This window comes from Ahaetulla prasina, chromosome 14, assembly GCF_028640845.1.
Source record: "Ahaetulla prasina isolate Xishuangbanna chromosome 14, ASM2864084v1, whole genome shotgun sequence".
In the NCBI taxonomy this organism is placed as follows: Eukaryota; Metazoa; Chordata; class Lepidosauria; order Squamata; family Colubridae; genus Ahaetulla; species Ahaetulla prasina.
In genome coordinates this window covers 21,966,895-21,980,137 of record NC_080552.1, presented here as the reverse complement: position 1 = coordinate 21,980,137, position 13,243 = coordinate 21,966,895, and the positions used below count along the sequence as shown (strand labels likewise).

Here is a 13,243-nt window from a genome sequence, read left to right as displayed (position 1 = left end):
AGGAAGGAGGAAGAGAGGAGGAGGAGGAGGAGGAGGGGAAGAAGAAAGGAGAAGAGGAGGAGGAGGAGGAGGAGGAGGAGGAGGAGGGGAAGAAGAGGAGAAGAGGAGGAGGAGGAGGAGGAGGAGAAGGAGGAAGAAGAGGAGGAGGAGGAGGAGGAGGGGGAGGAGGAGGAGGAGGAGGAGGAGGAGGAGGAAGAAGAGGAGGAGGAGGAAGGAGGAGGAGGGGGAAGAAGAAAAGGAGAAGAGGAGGAGGAGGAAGAGGAGGAGGAAGAAGGAGGAAGAAGAAGAGGAGGAAGACTGTGGGGGTCCTTGGTACTTTCTGAGCTTGGTTGTCTTATTGCAGATATTTCATTACCCAACTAGGTAACATCATCAGTGCCAGAAAGGGGAGCAACTCAAAACAGCAAAGCCTGTTGTGGGTTGAGATTTCTCTGTCGGTTGCCCTGCCTGCAGTTCTTCCACCTGTCTCCCAAGGTTCTTCTCACATCCCATTGCAAAGGGAAAGACTCTCCCGGTGGACTCAAAGGGCCGGTGAATAGCGCAGGCTGGTAAAGCCTGTTATTAAGAACACAGTAGCCTGCAATTACTGCAGGTTCGAGCCCGGCCCAAGGTTGACTCAGCCTTCCATCCTTTATAAGGTAGGTAAAATGAGGACCCAGATTGTTGGGGGGGGCAATAAGTTGACTTTGTAAAAATATACAAATAGAATGAGACTATTGCCTTACACACTGTAAGCCGCCCTGAGTCTTCGGAGAAGGGCGGGGTATAAATGTAAACAAACAAACAAAACAAAACAAAAAACCTTGCCAGTTGTCTCCTCACCCAACCATCCAGCATTTCCCGGAGAAAGAGGTGGAGAGCAATCACTTTCCCAAATGGTTGTTGTTGTTTCACAAAATGACAATATACACAGCAAACGAGATAACTATGCTGGATTTCGTATCACAGATCACTAGTCGAATGCTTCCCAAGCGTTTAGGACCGCGTGATGTATCGGCGAATTATGCGAGCAGATCCCAGTAAGGTGGCCTTCTGCAGCTGACCAATGGTGATCTTGTCAGCGCCAATTGCTTTCAAGTGCTTGCCTAGGTCTTTAGGCGCAGCTCCCAGTGTGCCGAGTACCACTGGAACCACCTGCACTGGTTTATGCCAGAGTCTCTGCAATTCGATTCTCAAGTCCTGATATCTGGTGACTTTTTCAAGTTGTTTCTTGTCAATTCTGCTGTCACCAGGTATAGCAATGTCGACTATCCACACTTTTTTCTTTTCCACAATCATGATATCCGGGGTATTGTGTTCCAAAACTTTTATCAGTCTGTATTCGGAAATCCCACAGTAGTTTTGCACGCTCATTTTCAATCACTTTTTCAGGCTTATGATCCCACCAGTTCTTTGCTACAGGCAGATGGTAGTTGTGGCACAAGTTCCAGTGGACTTTGTTGTTGTTGTTGTGGACTTCGTTGTTGTTGTTAGATACTGTTGGAAGGTGTTTGTGCTTGTCGCAACCAGGGGAATAATGCTTGACTGAAGTTGGATGTGTTTTGATTGTGGGCAGAAAAGACAGACAGGTTGACCGGTGAGAAAAACGTTAGCCTGGACGGCTGAATGCATTTTGTTTTTCAGAAAACACCTCTGTTCTTAGCAGGGAGAGTTGTCTACAGGAACATGATGGCTGGTAAACAAGCTCATTTATGGCACTCACAGCTTCTCCAGCAAGGTGCAGGGATAGCAAAGCCAGCCGAGCGTAGCTGTATCTTGTTACCATCAATGTATCCTGCAGATAAATGGCCCTTTTCAGGTTGTTTTTCTGACCTCCCTTGTATCCAGGTATGTTTTAGAGGCAGGGAAACTGAGCCTCCTTGCTTTAGATCGCAGAAAGAAATAACCCCGCATACATAAACATCAAAGGTGACAGAAAAAACAGCCATGGGCCACAGACTGGCTGGTCTTCAAGAAATGCCCCCCCCCCCACACGACGGGAGCCATCTTGTTCTGGGATACGTGCTTCGGAGGAGTTTTGGTTGCTGAAGAAAAATAACTCTTCCTTAGGAATGAAGGGAAAGGAAGGAAAGAAGGAAAGCAGGCAGGAGATGGAAATGAGAGGAAGGAGGGGAGGGAGGAAGGGAAGGAAGAGATGGAAAGAAGAGGAAGGGAGGGAGGGAGGGAGGGAGGGAGGAAGGAAGGAAGGAAGGAAGGAAGGAAGGAAGGAAGGCAGGAGATGGAAATGAGAGGAAGGAAGAAAAGAAAGGAGGGAGGGAGATAGGGAGGGAGATGGAAAAGAGAAGAAGGAAGGGAGGGAGGAAGAGAGATGAAAAGAAGGAAGGAAAGAAAGAAGGAAAAAGGAAAGCAGGCAGGCAGGAGATGGAAAGAAGAGGAAGGAAGGAAGGAAGGAAGGAAGGAAGGAAGGAAGGAAGGAAGGAAGGAAGGAAGGAAGTAGATGGAAACGAGAGGAAGGAAAGAAGGAAAGCAGGCAGGCAGGAGATGGAAAGAAGAGGAAGAAAGGAAGGAAGGAAGGAAGGAAGGAAGGAAGGAAGGAAGGAAGGAAGGAAGGAAGGAAGGAAGGAAGGAAGGAAAGGAGGCAGGCAGGAGATGGAAAGGAGAGGAAGGGAGGGAGGAAGAGCTCTGCATATGCAGGCAAAGGCAATTCCCATTTCAAAATCCATTGAAGAGAAAAAGGGCCTCTTTGCCAAAGTCTCCTCTCCAAACTTTCTCCTCAGCGCGTCTGAGGCCTTGTGCCGCCCGCATCTCTTCTCCGTACCTCCCTTCCACAGACTTTATCTTAATAAGCATCTTTGTAAAAAAACAAAAACAAAAAAAACCCAGTGCATTTAAAAAGGTGTTTTTGTTTCTGCTGCAATCCCGAAATTAGTTTTTCTTCTCCTGCTGTTGAGTTACGAATTGCTCTCCAAGACGAAGAATGCGGTCATATTTCCAACATCAGGGTAATATGGGGGGGGGATGGCCTTAATTTTCATTTTTTGTCTGTCTGTCTGTTTGTTTTTTTCTTAAACAGGGATACTAAAACTGTATCAAGGGATGCTACAGGAAAGCAGAAATGGACGGATGGAGTTAAAGGAAACCAGAAGGGCCCCAACACCAAACCGTCGCTTGATTTAAGGGGTTTTCTGCTCTGACTTCACGTCGATATCCGTAAAGGCAAGCGAGGAATCATCCCTGCTCGACAACCGTTTCAATAAATCAATACAACTTTATCACAAAGGGACCCGGGCGACAAATTAAATGTGCTGGGTTTGGCCCAACACTCTTGATTCTGACTAATAGTGACAAGATCTCTGCCGGGGTGACAACACCGAAGACTGGAATCGGATATTTGTTTTAGAAAAGAATGATGTTGTACAAAGGCTGTATTGATGGGGCCGCAAAATACTTATGGATTATTCTTAGGGAACGTTTACACTGACATACACACACACACAAACACACAGTCCAAAGTGAGGTCAGCTCCATTTCTGTTAATGTTCCTTTGCAGGGAAAGGGAGTTGGGAAGGAAGGAAGAAGGAAGAAAGTGTTTGGATCCTGGATAGAATTTCCAGTAACCCCAGCAGAGATCTAACAGATCTTCATTGAACCTGGGATGGATGGATGGATGGATGGATGGATGGAGGGAGGGAGGGAGGGAGGGAGGGAGGGAATGGTTGGATCCTGGATAGAATTTCCAGTAACCCCAGCAAAGTTCTAACAGATGGTTTTGGTTCATTGAACCTGGGTTGGATGGATGGGGGAAGGAGGGAGGGAGGGAGGAAGGAAGGAAGGAAGGAAAGAAAGAAGGAAGGAAGGAAGGAAGGAAATGGTTGGATCCTGGATTGAATTTCCAGTAATACCAGCAGAGATCTAACAGATGGTTTTGCTTCATTGAACCTGGGATGGATGGATGGATGGATGGGGGAGGGAGGGAGAGAGGGAGGAAGGAAGGAAGGAAGGAAGGAAGGAAGGAAGGAAATGATTGAATCCTGGACAGGATTTTCAGTAAGCCCAGCAGAGGTCTAGTTGATGCTTTTGCTCCACTGAACCTGGGATGGATGGATGGATGGATGGATGGATGGATGGATCTTGGCCATCCCACCAACAGCTTCCTCCTGCATAAGTCCCACCAGGAACGAGTCCTTGGAGCAGTGATGGCCCCACTCTGAGTTCTAACCAACCAACCGTATCGAACCAACGTAGCGCTCTTGCATCCCACAAGCTGCCGCTTGCTTCTAGGTCTGCCAAGGGTCTAAGGAAGAGCCCCCGTTTGCTTTGAAGAGCTGAGAGAAGGACTACAGCATTCCCACATCCTCCTGTTCACACCTGCACTTACAAGTAGCGGCGGAAAAAGTTCACCTCGGCCTCACGGTCACCCGCAGAGCTCCAGACTAGGCCTATTGGAGGCACCAGGGAACCTCTTTTGCTGGAATGTTTTGGGGGCCCCGTCTTCTTTCTTTTAGCTCCTTTTCTCTGGGGTCCGACTGCCTCACCCCTCAATCTTTTCCACCCTTGAAATCCCAGCCTTATCCCCGCCTGCAGCCACCCGAGTTCAAGGCTGAGGAGCTTAAAGCGTGACTGTTCCGCTACTGAGCGGAACAGATCCATCAAGTGGCTTACTAGTCTCGGAGAAAGCGGCAGGCTCCGAATTACCTGATCTGGGACATTGCAATTGTCAGCCGTAACCCTGGATTAATCGCCGCCGCGGTCTTCTTCTTTTCACCTAACGTAAAAGCTCTTCCCTTTTGCAACCTTGGAAGAGGAGGTCTCCCAGGAGAGGCGTAGATAAGGGAAGTCAAAACAATTCTCCTTCTCTCTCTCTCTCTCTCGTTCTGTGTTTCTAGACACCCAAATATTCATGTTCTTTTTGCCCGAGAGGAACAGAATCTGTTGTGAGAAGCAAAACTTTACACCAGCCTTGGACAAAAAAAAAAAAAATCCTTGCAGAGTGTTTCTTCCGATTTAAATAACTCCATACATAACTCACATCACTCGTGTTTTCTCAGAAATGAATGTTAATGGGTAATTAAGGGCCAGGTGAAGGAAAGAAAAGGAAAGAAATGAAAAGTTCATTTATGGACCCACCAAGGTCTTTAAATACCACCCTTTTGGCTTCCAGAGTCCAATATTGAGCTCCGTTTCTCCAGAAGACCACAAAGTCCGATTCCAAACAGCCAAAAAGCGCCCCTCGCATGGATTCCCTCCTCCCAGTTACCCATGAAACCAAATGCTCTTCACAGGTATGTATAGGAGAGCAGGCAGAACTGAGGGCGGCGTTAAACTTGTCATCAGCTTGGAGTCCTTACGTTGCCACAAAAGTCCTGAATTCCCTTGACTCTTACCTAATGCCAATCTAGTGCTGAACATTAGATTCTTGGCAAATCTTTTCCGGACCAAGTGCCCAAAGTGTGTACACACACCACAACGCCTCACACGCATGCGTGCACAGTTCCCCTGTATGCGCCCCGCCCCTGCGCGGCAGAGACCCGACGACCAGGTGGCTGGCGGGAGGCACACACACACATGCGCGGCAGAGCTGAACTGGGGCAACGGCTTGCGTGCCCAAAGACAGGGCACTTTGTGCTACCTGTGGCACGCCTGCAAAAGGTTCACCATCACGGCTCTGTATTATTTATATTGTTTTGTATTTTCTGTTATGGGTTGCACCAGAGAGGCTAAACCAATTTCGTTGTATACATGATGTGCAGTGACAATAAAGGCTATACTATACATAACATAACATAACGTAACAACAGAGTTGGAAGGGACCTTGGAGGCCTTCTAGTCCAACCCCCTGCCCAGGCAGGAAATACTGTTGTGTATAGACTTGAGCGATACATTTTCTAACTGCAACTTAACATATGTGTCAGCTTTGGGGTTGTTTACAGTATTTGGTACCCTGGAAAGGGTCCCCGTTGTCTGAAGGTATGTAAGTGAAAAGTTGGGATGTGAAAGCTGATATTTTAGTAAAGTAATTTTGTGATAAATTCCCTGAGAGAGGTCCACCTGGAGGGGGAAGAGGGGGTTAAGAGGTTATGTACAAGGCGTTAACCCCATCTTTTGTGTTTTGTCTGTTTTATTTTCCAGGGTGTGTTTTCTTCTGCAGGGGGGGTACGCCTGTCAGCTTTGGAAGCCATATTAGGCCGGAAGCTTCCATGCTGCCACTTTCTCATGTGTGGGAAAGTAGGAGTGGAGGGATTGAGTAGAGGGGCTGTCTTTAGATATAATAGCATTCTTCCTGTCGGTCAAGGTCAGGCCGATCCTGCATCTGGAGGAGGAGTGGTCGGAGTGCTGTCTCAAGATGGGACCGTTAGCGATTGGAGCATGTGATCGACTGAGGAGTAAGAGGATGGTTTGGGGTTTTTTTGATTTACTGAAGGAAAACCCGGACCTTTCAGATTCGGGTTTTCCCAGATGTGCCAGTTTACCTATCCTAGTAAATAGAACTTTGAAAGATGCTTGCTTCAGAGTTTTTACTTGGAGTGGGGTTTTTTTTCTGAAACGTTGACATTATGGTCCTCATTCTTCAAGCCTGACATTGTCCCTCCAAAGTTGACCTTGGTCAATTTCCCAAGCATTGGAGCCCTACCAAAGCATGGCTGGGAAAAACGGGAAAGACTCAACCCCCCACCTTTTCCCACTTCTACGGCCGGGGTCGGCAACCTTAAACACTCAAAAGAGCCATTTGGACCCGTTTCCCACAGAAAAGAAAACACCGGGAGCCACAAAACCTGGGTGGGCGTGGCTAACTCGACGTCACTCACTTCCATCAGTCACATGACACCCCTCCCAGCCACACCTACCCAGCGGGTCATTAAGGCCTCCCTGTTAACCTCAGACACCGCCAGAACCTGAGCAAACTTGGATTTCTACTCTCAGCTGCAGTGTTACCTACGCACAACTCCGAAAAGGTCATGGGGACAAAACTGAGTAAACGATGGGCTTCGCCTCTATTACTAACGGAATGAATCTTGAGCTCGGCTCTTCATCTGAGAAAATAGCATTTCTAGATCCACTTTCCGAGTGTCAATTTCTCTGCCACGAGTGTGTATATCTCGTTTTCTGACCGAAGGAAATGGCCCTAACTATGTTTAGCGTTGTAAACTTTGCAAGCGAATTCCAAGAACAAACAGCTTCCTCTTGGAAGGCAACGGATTTGTGTCTCAGGGCTCATTTTCCTTAAAGAGATGCTGCAAAATAAATAAATAATCATATTACAATCTGTCTCTCTCTCTCTGTCTCACCAAACAGCCCCGATCAAAATGCTTTTGTCCCCACCTAATTCCGGCAACCAATTTCCATTTGCTTAATATAGTCATGATATTTCACCAAGGTAATTATACCCTTAGCTATCAGTAACAATTAAACCCTTAGACTTGGGAGTTGTTTAATAAAGGTCTCCTGGAAAATATATATATCTATATCTATATATCTGTTGCACATTCTGAACAGCAGGCTTTTAAATGTCAAGGAGGCAGGTAATGTTTTCTGATGAATATAATGATGAAACGTACCATCCAGCAGCCTCAGTTATTCCCCTTCAATAGAAAGTGACAGGAATATTACATCTGAAGTGGGAAGCAAGCCTCATCATCGCTTTAATAAGAAAAGGTATTAGCAAGAATGGGAGATTGCAAAAGAAGAAGAAAAGGTGTGTGGGGGGGGGGAGAGATTGAAGCATGAACCTTGGAACTGGTGCATTTCGTTTTGGGAAAATAATGTCATCTGCAAAGAAACAGACTCCCTGGGTAATGTTTTCGCCCCGCTCTCCTGAACAGGTGGAAAAAAACACAGAAACCAGCAAAGAATGGTGGTGCCGGGTTGCTTGCTTTTTCTAAAAAGGAAAAGGTTCTAGTCCTCATGATCTCAGAGAAGAGCCTAGGGATGAGAAGGTGAAGGAGAGATCAAGAATGAGGGTGTGGTTTCCTTTCCTAGGAGGGAGGGAGGAAGGAGGGAAGGAAGGAAGGAAGGAAGGAAGGAAGGAAGGAAGGAAGGTTTTTAAGAAGAGACGGGAAGGAAGGAAGGAAGGAAGGAAGGAAGGAAGGAAGGAAGGAAGGAAGGAAGGAAGGAAGGAAGGAAGGAAGGAAGTGAATTTTCACCTTCCAAGAGAGAATTGGCTACGGAGTCCACTCGGGAGAGGAAAAAACTATCAGCAAGACAAAGCTATCAACGTTGTTTTCCGACAAAGTGTCCAAACGCCGTTGCTGGTCTTTTAAGCCTTATGGGAGGTGCCAATCATCTCTTGGCTCTACTCCCGAGTCGTCCTCTTTGCTTGAGCTGCTCTTGCCTTCTGGCAGCTCTTCTCATGCGTGCATTAGGAACAGGCTCCTCCTGTTCCTCTGCCTCACTACTGTCAGCCTCTGGAGGCTCCGGAGTCCGCACCTCATTCCCCGATGGCCCTGGCCCCACCTCTGCCTCCGATGCAGAGCCCTCATCCGGGCCTTCCCCAGCCTCCAGGACTGGCCCATGTTCTTCCTCAGCCTCATCGCTTTCTGACTCCGTTGCCAGCTCCACAGGTTGCTGGCGGACCACAAACAGTTTGATTACCCCTCTTCTTTGTGGCAACCTGAGATATTGGAACACTGCTATCATGTCACTCTTAGTCCTTCATTACACTAGAAAAGTAGATTGGACATCCTGCCGAATAAGACTTTTAGTATCCTCGTTCCCACAACCAAATATCCCGCAGCGGTCCATGTTCATGAAGGTAATCCAGCTGGTTAGAAGCCCCACCAAGCACAGGACAAGCACTTTGGACAAGAAAATGGAACTCAAAACTTATACTGGCCCCGATTTGAAGAAAGCACTGATTCGTTGTAGGTTTTGAGAACGTTTGTTTAAAAATGTATTTATAAGCTATATCATCATCTCTAAAAAGCCTAAGGCTTTCCATTCTAAGCAACCTGCCTTCCCCACCTCCCTTCTTCTCTCTTTTTAGTGATACTTACATCAACAGCTCCAGCCGTAGGACATGCTAATTAGATCATTAAATATCAGTCTCGGTTCTAAAGCTTCCAGGGCAAAGTTATTATTTTTAACAGGTAATATATTTTGCTCAATTTAATATTAAATTATGTGATCGTTTTCGTTTAATTAAAACAAAACTTTTTGTTCTAGGTTGGGAGGGAAAGTGACGACGAGGAAAGCTGTGTTAGACGTTCCCGTTTCCTGGAAAAACCAGTTGCAAATTGAGAAATAAATAAGCAAGCCATCATGAAATGGATCTACCCCATAAGTGGCAAAATGAAACATAGGCACAAGGAGATGTCAGAAAACCAACAATAAGAGATGATTAGATGGCTAAAATCAACTCAGGAAGCTCAAACTGCCCAAGGAGCTGCTGATCCAGTTCTACAGAGGAATTATTGAGTCTGTCATCTGCACCTCCATAACTGTCTGGTTTGGTTCTGCAACCCAACAAGACAGACACAGACTTCAGGGGATAATTAGAACTGCAGAAAAAACCATGGCTACCAACCTGCCTTTCATTGAGGACCTGTATACTGCACAAGTGAAAAAGAGGGCTGTGAAAATATTTACAGACCCCTCACATCCTGGACATAAACTGTTTCAACTCCTACCCTCAAAACGACGCTATAGAGCACTGCACACCAGAACAACTAGACACAAGAACAGTGTTTTCCCGAACGCCATCACTCCGCTAAGCAAATAATTCCCTCAACCAACACTGTCAAACTATTCACTAAAGCTGCCTTACTATTACTATTAATCTTCTCATCGTTCCTATCACCCATCTCCTCCCACTTATGACTGCATGACTGTAACCTGTTGCTGTATCCTTCCGATTTATATTGATTGTTTCCTAGTATGATTCGATTGCTTATTTGTACCCTATGACTATCATTAAGTGTTGTACTTTATGATTCTTGACGAATGTATCTTTTCTTTTATGTACACTGAGAGGATATGCATCAAGACAAATTCCTTGTGTGTCCAATCACACTTGGCCAATAAAGAATTCTATTCTATTCTATTCTTCTTGATTCCAATATTCTATTCTATTCTATTCTATTCTATTCTATTCTATTCTATTCTATTCTATTCTATTCTATTCTACTCTACTCTACTCTAAAATCCATATTTCCAAGTTTGGAACATCTAGCAAGTAAGAACCCTCAATTTTACCAGATTTCCCATGAAGAGGAAGGAAGAGGAAGAGGACAGGAGAAGCGTCGCATCCTTGGTTCCTCCACCGAGAAGACTTACCTTGATGAGAAGCTGCATGTGTTTCTGGAGATATTTAACCATGGTTTCTTGCTGCTCACGTTTTTTCTTTTCTTCCAGGAGCTGGCTCTGAACCTTCAACAGCTCTTCTTGCAGTTGTTTCCTTGCGTTCTCCAACAGCCGGGCGCTAAAGAAAGGAAGAAGGGAAATTGAAGGAAAGAAGAGTAGAGTATTTTTTTGCACACAGCATAGGAGAAAAAAGCATCCAAGAGTGGGAAATGATTGCTACTTGTTGCCAAGATCCAAAGTCTTCCTTGCTTGCTCCGTCGGGAATATAGTAGCGGTTGCTTCTCACGGATGGTTGTTAAAACATTTGCGTTTCAATTTTGACATGGGTGTATAGGTGATTTTCGTGGAGCCCTAATGGAGCTCCTGGTTCTAGGGCTGAAACATTGAGCCTAAATTTGGGTATCAGTGATTGCAAGACCTCTGTAGATGCCATCTGTTAAAGAAAATAAATAGAATAACAGAGTTGGAAGGGACCTTGGAGGTCTTCTAGTCCAACCCCCTGCTTAGGCAGGAAACCCTATACCACTTCAGACAAATGGCTATCCAACATCTTAAACCTTCCTGTGTTGGGGCATTCACAACTTTTAGAGGCAAGTAGTTCCATTGATTAATTGTTCTGACTGTCAGGAAATTTCTCCTTAGTTCTAAGTTGCTTCTCTCCTTGATTAGTTTCCACCCATTGCTTCTTGTTCTACCTTCAGGTGCTTTGGAGAATAGCTTGACTCCCTCTTCTTCGGGGCAGCCCCTGAGATATTGGAACACAGCTATCATGTCTCCCCTAGTCCTCCTTTTCATTAAACTAGACATACTAGTTTATTCTTCATATGTTTTAGCCTCCAGTCCCCTAATCCTCTTTATTGCTCTTCTCTGCAATCTTTCTAGAGTCTCAACATCTTTTTTACATCGTGGCGACCAAAACTGAACACCATATTCCAAGTGTGGCCTTACCAAGACATTATAAAGTGGCATTAACATTTCATGTGATCTTTCCTTAGTTCTATAAATAAAGGAGGTCTTCTCAAACACCACACAAAAATTATCTTTATTGCAAGGTGAATGGCTTACACGGATCTCTTACGTACATATGCATAGATACCCATACCTGAAAAACTGTCCTACTTGCCCAGTTTCTCTCTCTTTTTTTTCCAGATCTCTAAAAACTCTCTCTACTAGCAGTCCGTCCAATCCTTTTCCCTTCCTTTGCTAACTGCTCCCTACAAGCACCTTAAATCTTTCAATGAATTTAAAGGGCTCTATGTAAGCAGCGGCTCAATTTGAAGCTATTCATACACCAATTTAATAGTCTGTAAAATAGATTCTCTCCACTATAGCCGTCAGGTGGGGAGGCTAATCGTGAAGGCTATAAATCTACTGTGAAAAATGACTAATTCAATAACCACACTACCAGGCCTCTGTCTCCCGTCCCGTCCCCTCCCCGTTTTAATTAATTAGTTACACGGAGAATGGAACCTTTGCCACCGAGTAGCATGTAAGAGTTGTGTTAAGACTATTACAAAAGGCAGGATTTCAAGCGCGTGGGTGTCTTGGAAAACCTCAACTTCCCCTGCAAAGATTTCAAAACACAGATGAAAGAACCCAATTTTATGCATGATTATTCCTGGATAAACTAGCTGGGAACGACACCACTGAGCAAAAAGAGAGGAGAGAGCGTGAGCGACAGACACAAAATTGGATTTGCAGGGAATTTTTGTCCCGACGCTGAACGGGATTAGTTGAGAATCCAAAACTGGCAGTAGCCCCAATGCTGAAGCAGGTCCCACTAGAAGTCCTGTTGGGATTTTGCCACCCCGCTGAAAGTTTTAGGGTTGCTTGCTGTTCTTGTTTGTTTTTTCTCCCCAAAATGTAAATATTTTAAAACTTTCAAAAATAAACAGGTTGCATAGCCAAGATCTGAAAAAGTCTGTGTCAGTCCTGGAAGCCATCTTTTACTTTGGATCTTTGGAGTTGCCACATTTAGTGCTGTGGGAAACTGGGAGGGGAGGACTGTATGGAGTTGTAGAGATATCTAGCCATAATGACATTCCTTTCTCTGAGAGTCAAAGACATCCTGCCCTGCACCTGGAGGGGTGTGACTGGGAGGCATCTCCAGTTGGGACGATGCATTGATTAGACCGTGTGATGGACATGTGGGTGCTGGGGAAGGGACTTGGACTTTCCTTTGGGTGGGGAAAACCTGGAAGCTTTCAGATTCGGGTTTTCCCAGATGTGCCAATATGACATCTAGATATATATAAAAATGGCTTGTGTGTATGTTCCAGCATAACTCTGGAACGCCTCGAACAATTTCAACCAAACTTGGTACACAGATGACTTACTCTCTGGAAACAAATACTGTGAGGGTAAGACACTCCTAACACCTCTTGGTGTGTGTGTGTGTGTGTGTGTGTGTGTGTTCCAGCATACCTCTGGAATGCCTGGGCCACTGAAATGAAAAGAAATGAATTACATCTATAGTGTCAAATCACAGTACTTTTGACAGTTGATAGTGTGCCTTTTGGATTCAAGTTCTGTTAAGATACAGCCTGTTGTGCCTTAAAATGGCTTCTCCTGTACAGCACCGTGGAGTTGCCATGGTAACGGCTTCACAGTACTCCACAAGGGGGCTCCCTCTGGTAATGGGGATTGGTTCTTGAAAAAAAAGAAAAAACCCGGGCAACGCCGGGTTATCAGCTGGTCTCTGATAAAACGGAACGTTGAGGAACTTCTAGCCTCAGAGTCTTCTTTCACTGGGGGTGAACTCTGACAGTCTGGATTGGGGTATGCCTTTCTTTTGAGTAGTCTGGGCCAAATTTGTTTTAAAAGGGGGTGGGGGTGGCAGAGACATTTTTTCAAGTGTCCACAGGGGACCCAGAGGCATTTTTAAAAAAAAAAAAAAATTAAAAGCAATACAGGTAACCCCTTGACTTACAACAGTTCGTTTAGTGACCACTCAAAGTAACAATGGCACTAAGTGACTTATGACCGTTTTTCACCCTTGCGACCGCTG

The 13,243-nt window shown here is 45.5% G+C and overlaps 1 protein-coding gene across 3 annotated transcripts in view; it reads right to left on the bottom strand.

Annotated features, from left to right (window-relative positions):
* MAD1L1 (mitotic arrest deficient 1 like 1) overlaps positions 1-13,243 on the bottom strand; it is a 389,702-nt gene that overhangs the window by 272,748 nt on the left and 103,711 nt on the right. For all 3 annotated transcript variants that reach the window (XM_058157103.1, XM_058157104.1, XM_058157105.1), the window contains exon 11: positions 10,210-10,354. In XM_058157103.1, coding sequence (XP_058013086.1) covers positions 10,210-10,354 — 145 coding nt within the window. The remainder of the gene's footprint in view (positions 1-10,209; positions 10,355-13,243) is intronic.